The sequence below is a fragment of the Drosophila ananassae genome, chromosome 3L, assembly GCF_017639315.1.
Source record: "Drosophila ananassae strain 14024-0371.13 chromosome 3L, ASM1763931v2, whole genome shotgun sequence".
In the NCBI taxonomy this organism is placed as follows: Eukaryota; Metazoa; Arthropoda; class Insecta; order Diptera; family Drosophilidae; genus Drosophila; species Drosophila ananassae.
This window is the reverse complement of record NC_057929.1, coordinates 21,618,412-21,635,730: the sequence shown is the minus strand read 5'-3', so window position 1 is coordinate 21,635,730 and position 17,319 is coordinate 21,618,412. Positions and strand designations below refer to the sequence as shown.

Below are 17,319 nucleotides of genomic sequence, written 5' to 3'. Positions count from 1 at the left end.
TGGGATTTCTAATAGGCATCACTGTTTCTTTCGGTGAGCTTAGAGTTGGGTGAGCTCTCCATAGTGAGTGTTTTGTACTAGAAGTTGACAATTGCTCTATATAGCGGCGGTGGACATAAGCTTCTTCTTGCTGTAGGGCTTTAGTAAGTTGACGTGAGGCATGTCTAAAGCTTTGCTTAGTAGATGGCGATCTGTGGAATTGCCACTCGCGACGTGAACGCCGCTTTTCGAGGACGAGCTGTTCGATTTGTAGATTTGTCTTTTTATTGCTTTGTGTATTTATAGTTTGCGATGTTGAGGCTCGAGCTGCAGAGACGAGTACAGACTCAAGTGAATTAACAAAGCTGTCTACGTTGGCTTCATCGTGGAGATGAGGACTTAGCTCAATGTGTGAGCTGATATATTTTCTGTACTTAACCCAATTGGTTTTCTGTGAGGTCAATTTTAATGGTTGTTCCAATGTTCCTGGATGTCGCAGTAGAATAAACAGGACAGGCGAGTGATCAGATGAAAGATCCGATAGGCAATTGGCGCTTATCAGATTTTTAGGGATGTTTTTGGTAATCGCAAAGTCTATTAAATCTGGTAGTTTCCTTGGGTCTGCCGGCCAGTATGTTGGTGTGCCAGAAGAAACATAGTCGAGCTTGTTCTTGGCTTTGATAATTGCATTATAGAGCTGCTTCCCTTTTGGAGTCACGAGACGGGATCCCCAGTGTGTGTGCTTGGCATTGTAGTCTCCTGCTGCTATGAAGTGGTCTCCAAGTGTGTTGAAAAACTGCATAAACTCATCTTCAGCTATATTGAAGCGAGGGGGGCAGTATACGGCGGCTAGTGTAAGTTGGTTGCCAGTATTTAGTTGTATATTTATAGATGTGGCCTGTAGGTAGTTTTTAGCAAATTTGTTTTGATAATGGTGCTTTATGCGGCTTCTGATTAGAATTCCAGTCCCACCATGTGCTTTACCATCTGGATGATTTGTTCCGTAGAATGAATATCCTCGTAGTTGAAAATTGTATTTGTTTGTGAGGTGTGTTTCCGAAAGCAGCATTACATCGATGTGATTGTCGAGTAGGAATTGAGCTAACTCAAGTTTATGTTGCGAAACGCCGTTAGCGTTCCACGTAGATATCCGTAGGAAAGTCATTATTTGGATTGTTGTGAAACCAGCATTTGAATCAATAGATTTTGGTTTCGCATTAAATCTTGCATAGTTGTGCGCATAAACGACATAAATTCCGTCAGGCTTTGTTGTAGGCTGCATATCATAGCTTCAAAGTTGCTTTTTGGCTGCTCTGTTGGTTGATGTTGCTGAGCCGTGTTCGGTTCTTGATATGCTGATTGCAGAAATGAGCTTCTTGAGGCAGGTGTCGCCGGTCCTGATTTTAAGGCGCTTGCGTATGTCACATTTTTGTCAACGTTAATGGGTCCTAGTGAGGATCTGGCTGCAGTCGAGAAGAAGACTTCAGGGTTTGATCTGGACGCCGTGAACTGTCCATTTTGGGTGCGGGCAGCTATTCCTTTCTGGTGGATGCGACTTTTCAGCTCCTTATAGACTGGGCATCCTCTATAATTAGCAGTGTGATTGCCACCGCAGTTGCCGCACTTTTTCGAGTTGCTGTCATCTTTGCTCGCTGGGCAGTGTGCGGAGTCATGAAGCTCTCCGCAAACTACACACACCGGGCGCAGTTTACAGTATGACCTTGTATGGCCATATTCCTGGCAGTTCGCACATTGTACCGGGCCATTGCGTTTGTGCGGTTCCTCAACTGTAATTCTGCGGTGCAGCAGGTACTGAAGATTGTATATTGGGTGCACTTCGTATTTCTTCAGGAGCTTGGTTTCTGGTTCAAGCTCAACCTTAAAGAGTGGCTGCGGCTTTCTATCCCTGTTAAGGATATTAAAGACTGTCTTGGCGCTAAAACCCTTCTCCTGTAGCGCCTTTTTTATCTCTGCAGGCGTTACTTCGGGCTCTATGCCCTTAAGTACGACTTGCAGGCCCTTGCTGCTTTTTAGCTGGTACGTGTAAAAGTTCTTTTTATTCTCGGTAAGATATTTTGATAATACTCTATAGTTATCTTCAGACTTCATTTGAACTTTTGTTTCTTGAATGTTGCCCTTTACAAGGGGTATTATGTGGAAGTTATCCTTACCAATAAGCTCAATAATTTTGTTGACAAGAACATTGGAACTTTTTTCGCGTATATAGATAGGCGGAGGTTTTGGCTTCCTTTTCCCAACTTCAGTTGATTCGACCGCCTCAACCTCATCGGCGTCTGCCAAGATTTTAAATCGGTTTGAGTTAATGGGCGTTTCTTTTGCTACTAGGCTAGCATTGCCACGGGTTATTTTGCGTTTGGAATTCAGGGGGCTCAGCTTCCTTTTGATTTGGATGTAGCGATCCATGCCAGTCTGCACAGCCGGCTTAATATAGTCATTGTTTTTGTTTTTGTTTTGGTTTTCGGGCAGCGCGGACGTATTACTATTTGCGCTGCTAGCTGATGACGTCGTTAAACGCGCTGTCGATGCAGTTGCGGTTGTTGTTGTTGTTACTGTTGACGTTGTCAAAGAAATTGAGGTGCTAGTTACTGCACTCTTTGGCTGCAGAGACATCGATGGTATCGAGGGGGAGCAGGAACGCGCTCTCTCGCTCTCTACGTTTAAGAATTCGGTCAAGTTGGGGGTAATTGACCGAGCTTGATCGGAGCTTGCATGGTTTTCGGTTGCTTTAAAAGAGAAGTACGCGTTGTTTCTTTGTACTGAGAGCCGTCTCTCGTCTAGCTCACGTTGACGTTGTGTGCGAACGTCGTTTGAACTCATTGCAGTCGAGGTTGATTTAGTTTGAGTTTTAAGTGTTGTGTTTTATATTAATTAATTAATTAATTAATCAATATAAACATTAGCGATTTCATCGCAAAAAGCGTCTTTTCGCGTTATTGTAGATTTCTTAGAGCAGTCACTGCACTTTTATGATTTTATTGAATTTTTTTTTCCCGGAGCACAATAAAAAACACGTCTGCATGCGACGACTGCAATCGGTTCCAAAAATATAAAAAAAATATTTTTGAGTTCTCTTCGACCAGATTAACAACCTACACTATCTCGTTTTCCAAGTGTATTTCGTTTTTTTTTGTTTTGTCGCACAGTGTAATTTGTCCTCAGACTTTCGGAGTACTTCTGCCCGCAGTTTTTTCCAGTTCTTGTAATTTCGGCGGCGGACATGGAACCACATAGCAAATCATCTCCACAGCATCTCCACAGTAGGTGGTTGTACCGCAGATGACGGTGGACCTATGGGTATCAAGTCCTTCAATATCTCCAATAGTTTGCAGGTTACGCAGGCTAACTTCGTTTAAAAGGGGTAGATATAGGAGTTCGGTGTTTCAGTAATATTGATTTGCAATTTTTGGTACAGTCGATGTTTTCTTAAATATCCCACTGTGATTAATGTAAGAAGTGCTAATTAGCTGCATATGTTCATCTGAGCCTACAAGTGGTCTGATTAGTACTGCATTTGTTATGCTTGCGGCAGCTTTATGAATAACTACGACTTGTGTACGCCTCAATTTTGTGGCGCAGTGAGATAGGACATCGGTTATCAATTTTTGAGCGCATGTTGAACTCAACTCTTCAAAACATTTTCCCTACGGGCAGAGTTTTAGTGGGAAATTCGCATTAATAAAAACTTTCAGTTACACTAGATTTTTTTAATTCCCGAATTAAATGAGTGTTCATTATCGCTGTATGAACTTTTGATTTTGGGAAATTGATCTCTATCTCATTGCATTATGTGTGGGATATCTTGTGGGATTACACATACCGGAGATATTTTCGGCACCGATTATTAATCGGAATCTGTTATATGTAACCGTGCTATAATAAAGTAAAAATTAAAAATTACTTCAGAAATTTTTGGTGGTGCATTAAGCTACCGTTAAAAGGTTTGTAAAGGTGTATGCTGTCTAGTATTTTTCAGGCAAACCGAGGCAAACAGAAGCCGGGCAAACAGATCATTGATTGAACGATTGGGATACTTATTATACCCTTCTTATTCTTATTATATTATATATTCTTGATCAGGATCACCTCCTGAGTCGATATGAGCATGTCCGTCTGTCTGTCTGTCCGCCTGTCTGTCTGTCCACCTGTCTGTCGGTTTCTACGCAAGCTAGTCTCTCAGTTTTAAAGCTATCGAGTTGAAACTTTGCACACATCACTCTTTTCCTTGCAGGTAGTCGGAACGGTCTCTTGGTATATAAGTCGGAACGGCCGGGATCGGTCGACTATACCCTATAGCTGTCATATAACTGAACGATCGGAATTGGCATTGACTTTATACGGGTTTCATTTTGGGCAAAGTAATCCGATTTGCCAAATTTCACAGGGATCTGCCGGCTATATCCTATAGCTGCCAAATAACTAAACGATCGGAAATGGCACAACCTAGCTATTTTTAAAGATTTTTGGGGCTGTTTTCGACACATTAATTAGCAAATTTATATCAAAGTGAAATTCACATAAGGATCGGGCAACTGTATATGATCCGATATATATAATAATATAAACTGCTACTTAACTGCAAGGGTATATCTACTTCGGCTCCGCCCGAAGTTAGCTTTTCTTTCTTGTTTTAACTTTATATATCAACTTTGAATGATTATATCAAAGATACGCTGTATAACTGCCTTTTTAAAATTTTTTTTGGTACATATGCATGTCAAAAACTAAATACTAAAAATATTTTTACTAAAAATACTAAAAAAACAAAAAACGACATTCGAATGCACAACATTAAAATCACTGTGGACTGCAGTCCACGAGGTGACGAGGTGTCTATTTTCTGAAGGCATCCAAAATGTTTAATTTTTAACTTCGGCTATGTATAGTAAATTAGTACTATACATAAATTAGAGTAAATTATATACCAATCGAAAGGTAGTGTTTTAATTAGATCATTTTTGTCCATACATTTTCCAAAAGTCATTTGGTTTGCAAAAAATTAGGGTGAAAGTAAAAAAAAAAATTTTGAATCACTAAATTGGGGCTGGTGAATTTTTATACATTTGCAATCTACTCCTAAAGACCCGATCCGACATTTCGTCATCTCAGAAGTTATTCAAGAATTTCGATTTTTAGGGGGCTTTCCAAATGAAGGCAGTTTTGTCCCTCTGTTTGTTTGGTTGTCTGTTTGCATTATTTTAATCTTGGCATTCCTGAAAAAGATATTAAAACGTGCTTTACACCGTTGAAAAGGGGTTTTAAATATCTATTTCACTTTCTTTAAGAACAAATGTCTTAAAAGTAGACCAAAAAATACACTGAAAGTAAATTTTTTTTTTTCCAGGAAAAACATTTTTTTTTTTTTATTTACTCATTTGATCTTTTTTATATTGCACGTGGAGATAGCCCTTGAGATGACCCAACTTTTGATATATCGCTTATATCTGACAAAACTCGTTAGCTCAAGATATTGTCTTATCATATAAAAAAACCTCTTGACGAGGTAAAGTACCGGTGACGAACCTGCATGCGAAACCCAAAATATCTGATTTCAATTTTAGTGACGAAAATATGCTATATAGGTGTACAAAATTGCATATAAATAATATTCTTGTTCGCCACGTGACTGATTTTTTTTTGTTTTTCTTGCACGTGCCGAACAAGAATATTTTTTATATGCAATTTTGTACACCTATATAGCATATTTTCGTCACTAAAATTGATATCAGATATTTTGGGTTTCGCATGCATGTTCGTCACCGGTACTTTACCTCGTCAAGAGGTTTTTTTTATATGATATCAGTTGTTTTTTTGTACATATTGATCTTCAGTTATTTAAAATAGAACGCATAACATATAGAATATATATACATATATGGAAGTAACCTCTGGACAGGCGATTTACACAGTTAGCAATAATTTAATTGTAAGGATAAACATCAAAACTCTTTTTTTTTAACTCTATAGATTTTGACATTCAAGAAGGTGGAATAATTAAAAACCTTTCCAAAGACGTAAAGAATTTTTCGATAGCTTCAGTGGTTCTGAAGTTATACGTATTTTTAATTTACAAAGGTTTTGGAATTTGGTTAGTTTAAAAATTTTAATTAAAAATTTGCCCAAAAATTTATTTAAAATCCAAAATTGTTTCGTAGTTGTGGGAAACCAAATTATTTTAACAAATTAACAGATGAGAGGCCTATCCTTAAGAGAGTTCCACTATATAATAAATTATAAAAAAACAAGAAAGGAAAGCTAACTTCGGGCGGAGCCGAAGTTGATATACCCTTGCAGTTGAGTCTCAGTCCGCTAGGTGGCGCCACGCATCTTTTATTATTAGATATATAGCGGATCGTATATAGTCGGCCGATCCTTATGAAATTTGGCATATCGAATTATTTTGCCCAAAGAGGAATCTGTACCAAGTCCCATCTTTCTAACTTAAAAAACATCAAAGTTATGCCAATTCCGATCGTTCTATGACAGCTATAGGATATAGTCGGCCGATCCTTATGAAATTTTGTACATAAGATATTTTGGTCAAATATAACACGTGTCCCAACCCCCTAACTTAAAAAACACCAAAGTTATGGCATTTCCGATCAATCAGTTATATGGCAGCTATAGAATATAGTCGTCCGATCCCGGCCGTTCCGACTTATATACTACCTGCAAGGAAAAGAAGGATGTGTGCAAAGTTTCAACTCGATAGCTCCAAAACTGAGAGACTAGGTTGCGTAGAAACCGACAGACGGACAGACGGACAGGCTCATATCGACTCAGGAGGTGATCCTGATCAAGAATATATATACTTTATAGGGTCGGAGATGTCTCCTTCACTGCGTTGCACACTTTTGACCAAAATTGTAATACGCTCTGCAAGGGTATAAAAACAAGAAAGGAAAGCTAACTTCAAGCGGAGCCGAAGTTGATATACCCTTGCAGTTAAGCAGAAGCTTATATTATTATTATATATATCGGATCCTATATAGTTGTCCGATCCTTATGAGAATTTCACCATCAACAAAATTTCTAATAAAAATATTGAAAACAGCCCCAAGCATCTTTAAAAATAGAAAGGTTGTGCCATTTCCGATCGTTCAGTTATATGGCAGGTATAGGATATAGTTGGCCGATTCTTATGAACATAGGATTAGATTGCCCAAAACTGAAACCGTAGACAGTCCCATAATTCTAGCTTCAAAAAAAACAAAGTTAAGCCAATTATCGTAATAAAATTTTGCAAATCGGAAGATTTCCCAAAATGCAATCTGTACTTTGCAGTAAATGCAAAAGTCCCATCCTTCTAACTTATAAAACAAAACAAAGTTATGGCATTTCCGATCAATCATATAATAAACATGTATTATATCTAAAATAAATGCGCAAAGATAAAAAATTAAAAAAAAACTGGAAATTACGTTTTTCCAGTTTTTCTAGTTAAACCAATTGTTGAATGTAACAATTTATTTTGGGTGTGCGATATAAAATAATAAATATTAGAAAAGTATTGGCGGAGTTGGTTTGCCTGGTTTTTTTTTAGCTTTTAATCAATGATTTGGCCCAAAACGGTGGTGGCTGTAATTTAAGTAAAGCAGAGTTTTATTTATATGCATTATATGCTCAGTGGGGGCATATGCATATAAAGCTTTCTACTCGTAAAATTGTGCATTTGTAAGTCTTCTCATTAAGACATGAGATACTGAAACACAAAGCAGAATTACATCAAAATTTGCCATCAAGCAGCAAAGTTCGAGGTTGGTCGAGTGGAGAGCGTCGTGGTTCTTAACACGAAGGGCCTGGGTTCGAGTCCAACTTGAGTCAATGTTAACGTTTTACTTTTTAAGCCCTTTTTTATTTGGATTTTATTTTTAAATATATAAACTAAAATCTGAAAAGATATACTCCATTTTTTTTAGGGTATTGACCAAATATATGCAGACTCCAAAAAGCAAAGTTGCCAATCAAATGCACACACATGTATAAGTAAATGCAAGCTTCACAGGAGGCTGTACAAAATGGGTAGCTGCACTTACAGGACTATATCTTGAGTTAACGGATTTTGCCAGATATGAGCGATATATCAAAAGTTGCGTCATCTCAAAAGCTATCTCCACGTACAATATAAAAAGGATCAGTCGACCAAATTTTGAAAAATAATTTTTTTTCTTAAAATGTATTTTTTTTTGTGTACTATATGTGTACTATTAAATGTGTATTTTTTTTTGTGTACTATATAGACGTTTGGTCTCAAAAAAAGTGAAATTGATATTTAAAAAACCATTTCAACGGTGTAAAGCTCTTTTTAATATCTTTCTTAATTATAAAGTTATGAATTTTTTCATTAACAAAGTTTTTTTAATTTTTTGACGAAATATTAAGGTATTTCAAAAAGTTGTAGAACAATAGTTGCTCATATGATAGTAACAAACATTTTCCAATTTTTTTCAGGATTTTTAAGAAAAAAATAGTGCAAACAGACAAACCGACAACCGGCTTCATTTTGAAGAAGAAGAAGAAATCGAATTTTTCGAATAACTTCTGAATGAAATGTCGGATCGGGGCGATTGAGGTACCAATCGACGCGTATTTAGCTCTAGAATGCGAATATATAAAAATATTATATAATATGTGTATATAATATGCGAATATATAAAAATACTATCTGGGGACTAAAATGTGTCCACCAGCCCCACTTTAGTGATTAAAAATTTTTTTACTTTCACCCTAATTTCTCCCAAACCAAATAACTTTTGGAATATGTTTCGACAAAAATTATCTAATTGAAACAATACCTTTCGATTGGTATATCATTCATTTAGATCGGTTGCCTACAGACAATTTTTAATTCTTCGGCTATATATGGAGTTTCCTCGCGCACGCCTAGGCATGCAGGTCGTCACCTCGTGGACTTCCGTCCACAGTGATAAGTGGAGCCACCGGTGAAGCTTCCCTACAGTACCAGTGTTGAGGAGTTCCTTGTGGAACTCTCCATTACCTGCTCACCATACATGAGGAATTTCCCAGTGCTGGAATATGAAATTCGTTAAGGAATTTTTATATGGGATGTCCTATGCATCGGTGACCTGGGGAATTTTCTCCCTAACTGGTTAGTTAATTTCCCCAGGAATTCCTGCAAAGAAATCCTAGGAAAGGTGTAAGATATTTTTTGCAAAGAACTCCTAAAAGAACTCTTTGGTAATTTTTTGCAAAAAATCCCTAGGAAGACATTTTGAAAAAAACTCTTTGGTCATTTTTTGCAAAAAATCCGTAGGACGACATTTTGAAAAAAAATCGTTGTCTATTTTTAGAAACCCAATCTACGCGCGATTCCTTGATAGTTTATAGGCTTGCATGTTGGTCCATTAAACAAAAGCACGGAAGCACGAATAGAAACCTCCAACCTTAAATTTTAATTTACACCATTTTAAATAAGTTAAAATATTTTATATACCTCATTAAAGTATAATTAAAATAAAAACAAGAAAGGAAAGCTAACTTCGAGCGGAGCCGAAGTTTATATACCCTTGCAGTTCAGTCGCAGTCCGCTAGGTGGCGCCACGCATCTTATATTATTAGATATGTAGCGGATCGTATATAGTTGGCCGATCCTTATGAAATTTGGCATATCGAATTATTTTGCCAAAAGAGTAATCTGTACCAAATCCCATCTTTCTAACTTAAAAAACACCAATGTTATGCCAATTTCGATCGTTCTATGACAGCTATAGGATATAGTCGGCCGATCCTTATGAAATTTTGCACACAAGATTTTTTGGTCAAATATAACATGTGTGGAAAGTCCCAACCCTCTAACTTAAAAAACACCAAAGTTATGGCATTTCCGATCAATCAGTTATATGGCAGCTATAGGATATAGTCGACCGATCCCGGCCGTTCCGACTTATAAATTAAGAAGCCTTTGATTTATTTTAGTAAATAACTTTATTTATTCGCTCCGCTGTTTAGCGTGAACGATTTATTATTTAATAATAATTAATAAGTTTTGGTTTGTCTTAGTTAATTAGTTTTCTTTGTCCGCTCCGCTGTTTAGCGTGAACGATTTATTAGGTAATATCTATCCACGTGGTTTTGTGGGTTGAGTTTTAATATGAGTCTTGCGTGGTGATGACCGGCGCATTTGATCTACAAAAATCGACTGACTAGGTACAGAAATGTTCTTATCTCTAATGTTAAATCTACTGACGAAAACATAGTACCGAAATATTCTTATCTCTAAAGCTCTTCTTACAACTACCCAAATAAAGCTTGTCTTACACTACTTCCCAAGATCGGGTCTTACGACTATATGAGAAAATATATTAAATAAATTTGCCGCAGGGTGATTGTGTTAACTTATATACTGCCTGCAAAGGAAAGAAGGGTGTGTGCAAAGTTTCAACTCGATAGCTTTAAAACTGAGAGACTAGTTTGCGTAGAAACGGACAGACGGACAGACGGACAGACGGACATGCTCATATCGACTCAGGAGGTGATCCTGATCAAGAATATATATACTTTATAGGGTCGGAGATGTCTCCTTCACTGCGTTGCACACTTTTGACCAAAATTATAATACCCTCTGCAAGGGTATAACAAGAAAGGAAAGCTAACTTCGGGCGGAGCCGAAGTTGATATACCCTTGCAGTTGAGTCGCAGTCCGCTAGGTGGCGCCACGCATCTTATATTATTAGATATATAGCGGATCGTATATAGTCGGCCGATCCTTATGAAATTTGGCATATCGAATTATTTTGCCAAAAGAGGAATCCATTGAAACTCCCATGCTTCTAACTTGAAAAACAACGAAGTTATAGCATTTCCGATCAATCAGTTATATGACAGCTATATAGTTGGCCGATCCTTATGAAATTCGACAAATCAGATTTTGTTTCCCAAAATTGAATCTGTACCAAATCCCATCTTTCTAACTTAAAAAACAACAAAGTTATGCCAATTTCGATCGTTCTATGACAGCTATAGGATATAGTCGGTCGATCCTTATGAAATTTTGTACACAAGATATTTTGGTCAAATATAACATGTGTGGAAAGTCTCAACCCTCCAACTTAAAAAAACACCAAAGTTATGGCATTTCCGATCAATCAGTTATATGGCAGCTATAGGATATAGTCGACCGATCCCGGCCGTTCCGACTTATATACTGCCTGCAAAGGAAAGAAGGGTGTGTGCAAAGTTTCAACTCGATAGCTCTAAAACTGAGAGACTAGTTTGCGTAGAAACAGACAGACGGACAGACGGACATGCTCATATCGACCCAGGAGGTGATCCTGATCAAGAATATATATACTTTATAGGGTCGGAGATGTCTCCTTCACTGCGTTGCACACTTTTGACCAAAATTATAATACCCTCTGCAAGGGTATAATAAAATAGATTTTCAAATATTATATATACGCATGTTTCCATGTCATTCGACAAGATGTCTTTCTAATGGAGAAAAAAACTACAGGAAACCAGAAGGTCAAATAAAATCTAATAATAAAATCCCAAAAAAACAAGATTTCAGAAAATATTGTAAAAGTATAATAGTTTCTGAAAACTTTGAAACATTAAAAAAAGAGTGTCTTATTATTTTTATTGAATATAATATTATTACAAAACTTTTGTTTTTACAGATTCTTAACCCTTTAGATGCAATTTGTGATCGTAAAAGACCAGATGCCATTTGCGTTTCTAATTTAAAAAATGCAAAAAAAATTGATAAAAGCGTTTTAGTTGAACGCCCGGATGTGAAAATCTTTTTACCATTCAGATTTTATGTATACGAGCCGAAAACTTTATTCATACCAAATACATACAACCGATACTTAGGTATGTTTTTTAAATTATTTGGTGACCGATTGAAAATCTTTATCAGTGACTAACCAATACTTTTTATATATAAAATTTAAACTTAACAATCTGCTGTGCAACCGCTTACATTGACATCCCAACGCAACTTTCTCCTATACCTAAAGTTGTTCCAAGTGGTGATCATCTGACATCTCTTGTCGATGAAATATCGTACATATCACCGCCCGCACCTCCTTTATCACAAATCGAAGATATACCACCCGAGTATTTCTGCAATGGAGATAATCGGCCCCCTAACTGTGGACCCAACTGCGAGTGTACACACATGGTTGATATACCTTTGGGAGCAATCGTCGAAGTGGTTTTGGTCGATGAAGTGCAACAGGTGAATCTCAGTCATCCATTTCATTTACATGGAACAGCTTTTTATGTCGTTGGACTTGGGCGCTCTCCAGATAAGACAATTCAAAAAATTAACTTGAAGCATGCTTTAGAATTAGACCGAATGGGTATGCTTAATCGGGACTTTTCAAAACCACCACTTAAAGACACCATAGCTGTACCTAACAATGGATACGTTGTCTTACGATTTCGAGCCGACAATCCTGGCTATTGGCTTTTTCATTGTCACTTTCTTTTCCATATCGTCATCGGCATGAACCTTATACTTCACATTGGCACACAAACAGACCTACCACCTGTGCCACCAAGGTTTCCTACTTGTGGTGACCATGTTCCACCTGTAACTTGGTATTAGAAGTCAACAAATTATGTCTAGTTAATTCAACAATTTTAAGTAATAATTATACAAATTTTGATTATATGTTTTTTAAAAATATTTTTACTATTTAATTAAATTAAAAGTGTATTATAATGTTTTTCAAGATGCGTATTACTGTGTATATTTCCTTAAAAAAAACGAATAAAAAATAATAAAACTGGTATAAAATCAGAAAATTTGAAAGACATATTTGAAAAAATTATTGAAAACACATTTCATTTTATAGTTGCTTCAGATGCGGATCATCTCGTATCACTTATCGACGAAGTTTCTTACATATCACCCCCATCTCCAATGCTTTCACAGTTCGATGACATACCTAAAGAGTATTATTGTAATGGAGACAACCGTCCATCAAATTGTGGTGAAAATTGCCAATGTACCCATAAAATCGATATTCCTCTTAACTCTATCGTCGAGATAATATTAGTGGATGAAGTACAACAAATAAATATAAGCCACCCATTTCATTTACACGGCACTTCTTTTTACGTACTTGGTCTTGGACGTTCACCTGATATGAATATCAAACGAATGAATCTAAAGCATGCACTGGATTTAGATCAACGAGGAATGTTAAAAAGGCAATATCTTAAGCCTGGACTTAAAGATACCGTTGCGGTTCCTAATAATGGATATGCTGTACTACGTTTTCGTGCGGATAATCCGGGTTTTTGGCTATTCCATTGTCATTTTCAATATCATATTGTAATCGGTATGAACTTAGTATTCCAAATTGGTACTCAAAAAGATATACCTCCAGTACCACCCAATTTCCCCCGCTGTGGTAACCATTTACCGCCCATTACAACAACATCTTTGTGGTAATAATCAAATTTCTTAGAATGTGGTCTTCTGTCTATTTAACTATTTTACATTTGTATCAAAATTAATAATAATTTAGCAGATACCATACATAATAAAATGCACTAAAAACTTTAAAAAAATTGTATCTATTTACATTTTTGTATTATTTTCTGATACACATACATGTGTATATATAATCTGTAACATTTAACAGATTTAGATGAAGCAGAGTTTTAGTGTTGTTATATGGGAAGTAAAGAATTGAACATTTCTGGGGTCATCCCAGGTGATGGCCTCTAGCAATCGATTTTTTTTCATAAATTGCAGTTGTTGAAGTACCGAGGCATTTTTTTCCAATTTAAAAAAAAAAACAATCAACGCGTTTAATTCCTTTGTGAGTTGTAAGAGCAGTTGCTATGCAGTTGTGAGAGATGCGCAAGCCGACCGGAACGGTGAAACATATATTGAAATATATCAAAATATATACTACACAATATGGATTTCTGAGACAGGCGTGTCTCGGATCTCTCCGATCTTGTTTTACATGGCGTGTTCCACACTGAAGGGATTACAACTACGGCACTCGAATATATCGAGTATTTAGTTGTAATCCCTACGAGTAGGCATAAATTGCACGGGCACGGATGGTGCGCGTGCAAGCGCCCCAGACTAGAAGCTATAGCTAGCTACATAGCGACTTCTGGATAAGAGGCGAAGAGTATCTATCTCCTCTTCTGATCTATGGGTCACAGCATCCGAGATGTATACGCAACTCGACGTTAAATCCGAAGGCTCTACCCGCGATTTGGATATCAACCGCAGCCACCACGATACTGCCACAAGGGGGTACCCTTCAGCAGCATAATCACCGCCTTGCTGGTGGGAACGGTGACACCGTTTTCCGAACCCCAAAGATGGGCATCAGTTGCGCTTCTTTATCCTCCAGCACGGCTCGGGAGTTGCCTTCGACAAAAAGAAGCTGGTCATCCGAATATGTGCTAAAAGCGTAGTATCCATCAGCAGATCCCAAATGAATGGGCCAGTAAAGGATCCCTGTGGGCAGCATTTATTACTGGAACACTCACAGTCCCTAAACTGATTCGGATCTTTGCTCTTCTGTCTGAGAAGAATCTCTGAAACAAGCTTAACTCGCGGCATTCCAAGTTGGCGAAAAGGTGCAGTGCAGCACTCCATTCGACGTTGTCAAACGCTCCCTTGAAGTCGACGATGATTCTAAGCACATTACAAGCATCAACCTCTATTTCCTCGAGGGTCAGTGGGACTGCCTCCGCTCCGGCATTCAGTGTATCGGACTCCGCAACTAAGAAAAAGTTACGAAGCGGAACATGCGCACAATCACAACAAACGGTGACCAGCTCGCCTTCAACGCGGAGGCACCTAATCTCCGCACACTTTCTGCGTCCTCGGCAGATCTTGTAGACGCGGCCCTAGGATGAGATTCTTACGCATAGTCAGTGTTGAGGGGCTCCATCGCCATGCATATACCATCCTGGTGATCGACGAGAACGAGCTGCTATATGTCTCGCATTAGTGTATATCGTTTTAAAGTTTTAAAGTTTTAAAGTTTTAAAGTTTTAAAGTTTTAAAGTTTTAAAGTTTTAAAGTTTTAAAGTTTTAAAGTTTTAAAGTTTTAAAGTTTTAAAGTTTTAAAGTTTTAAAGTTTTAAAGTTTTAAAGTTTTAAAGTTTTAAAGTTTTAAAGTTTTAAAGTTTTAAAGTTTTAAAGTTTTAAAGTTTTAAAGTTTTAAAGTTTTAAAGTTTTAAAGTTTTAAAGTTTTAAAGTTTTAAAGTTTTAAAGTTTTAAAGTTTTAAAGTTTTAAAGTTTTAAAGTTTTAAAGTTTTAAAGTTTTAAAGTTTTAAAGTTTTAAAGTTTTAAAGTTTTAAAGTTTTAAAGTTTTAAAGTTTTAAAGTTTTAAAGTTTTAAAGTTTTAAAGTTTTAAAGTTTTAAAGTTTTAAAGTTTTAAAGTTTTAAAGTTTTAAAGTTTTAAAGTTTTAAAGTTTTAAAGTTTTAAAGTTTTAAAGTTTTAAAGTTTTAAAGTTTTAAAGTTTTAAAGTTTTAAAGTTTTAAAGTTTTAAAGTTTTAAAGTTTTAAAGTTTTAAAGTTTTAAAGTTTTAAAGTTTTAAAGTTTTAAAGTTTTAAAGTTTTAAAGTTTTAAAGTTTTAAAGTTTTAAAGTTTTAAAGTTTTAAAGTTTTAAAGTTTTAAAGTTTTAAAGTTTTAAAGTTTTAAAGTTTTAAAGTTTTAAAGTTTTAAAGTTTTAAAGTTTTAAAGTTTTAAAGTTTTAAAGTTTTAAAGTTTTAAAGTTTTAAAGTTTTAAAGTTTTAAAGTTTTAAAGTTTTAAAGTTTTAAAGTTTTAAAGTTTTAAAGTTTTAAAGTTTTAAAGTTTTAAAGTTTTAAAGTTTTAAAGTTTTAAAGTTTTAAAGTTTTAAAGTTTTAAAGTTTTAAAGTTTTAAAGTTTTAAAGTTTTAAAGTTTTAAAGTTTTAAAGTTTTAAAGTTTTAAAGTTTTAAAGTTTTAAAGTTTTAAAGTTCTTGTTCTTGAGATTTCTTGTTCTTCCTTTTCTGCAAGGGTATAAAAATAAGCAGAACTATACTACTATTGCAAAAGTGAAGTAAATCCTTATAATGCGCAACCAAATATGGGTATAAACTAATAATTTATGAGAGGATCAAATACCCAAGCATTTTATTTCAAAAGTGAATACACAAAACCACGACCTTTGGCTATGATGAGGTATTATTTGATATATAGTGACTAGCTTTTAGATAACAATGTTCAGACCCTGAAATAGTTATAATATGATAGAATTATAATTCTATTCTTTTGTTCATGTTGCAAAATCTTGCGAGATTGGAGCAGGAATATTATATAGAAAAATTCAGCGAAATGGTAGAACCTGACCTTTATCAATTGTTCTTTGACTGTTTAGATGATCTGTAATAAATTAAATTCATGAATCGCTATTATGGAAATGAGCGAACGAGTTTTGCGCGAGCTCCGGAAAATCATGAATAACACGGTGCGACAGTGAAAAAACACTTGTGAAACGAGATAGTGTAGGTTGTAAATCTGGTCGAAGAGAACTCAAAAATATTTTTTTTATATTTTTGGAACCCTCCAATTTTTATTTATTAAAAAAAAACCGTTTTTTCGGGACTTTTTTGCGCTTAAAAATTCCTGAACGCGTTTTTTTTCAACCGATTTCAAAATTTTCGGTGTTTTTCAATAGTTAAATGTTGTAGCTTTTGAAAAAAAACTATATCTTCGATTTTGTTGAACAAAAAGGACAAAATTTTTACACCTGAAACTGAAGTTTTCGACTTTTATCCGTGTTTTTCGGATTTTGATGCCAGTTTTTCGGTACAACTTACAAAAATTCGGCCATTTTTGATACATATCAATGTTGCCTCATTCATTCTGAATAAAACGAGACAAATTTCATCAAAAAATTATGAAAATTGGTGAAGTTATAACGCTTTTCCCAAAAAAAGTCAACTCAACCTAGCGAAATTTCGAAAATATAGTGATTGTGATAGTGTAGGGGATTAAACTCTGAAGGTGAGACACAATATTTAAATCGTGAAAATTTCCAACCTGACCAATTCGTAATCATTATTACGACGATTATGTCCAGACGCAGCCTGATACATTGGACATTGGACCAATATGAAGCAGTGAATTGCCAGAACAACACCCACCCAACAACGCCTCAAATTTCAATCTTCTACAGGGCTGCCTAAGGTATGACGTAACCACATCCCAGCAAGAGCCCTTAACATGCAGTAAGGGATGAGGAAGATCAGCTCTAATAAGAAATAACTGGTGCAGCTGCAGCTCAGATATTTTTTTTTTTGCCTCAAGGGAACAGTCAGCAATTAGAGTGCGAGTTTTCGAATTTTT

At 35.9% G+C, this 17,319-nt stretch overlaps 1 protein-coding gene across 2 annotated transcripts in view; it reads left to right on the top strand.

Annotated features, from left to right (window-relative positions):
- The window catches only part of LOC6504183 (laccase-5), a 44,601-nt gene extending 31,139 nt beyond the window's left edge, over positions 1-13,462 (top strand). The window contains exons 5-6 of one of the 2 annotated variants that reach the window (XM_032455602.2): positions 11,637-11,832; positions 12,822-13,462. In XM_032455602.2, the coding sequence (XP_032311493.1) occupies positions 11,637-11,832; positions 12,822-13,423 (798 nt within the window). In that variant the 3' untranslated portion in view covers positions 13,424-13,462. Of the gene's footprint in view, positions 1-11,636; positions 11,833-11,978; positions 12,613-12,821 lie in introns of those variants that run through there. The other variant, XM_032455603.2, reaches the window with a different exon arrangement.
- The last annotated feature ends 3,857 nt before the right edge of the window (positions 13,463-17,319 follow it).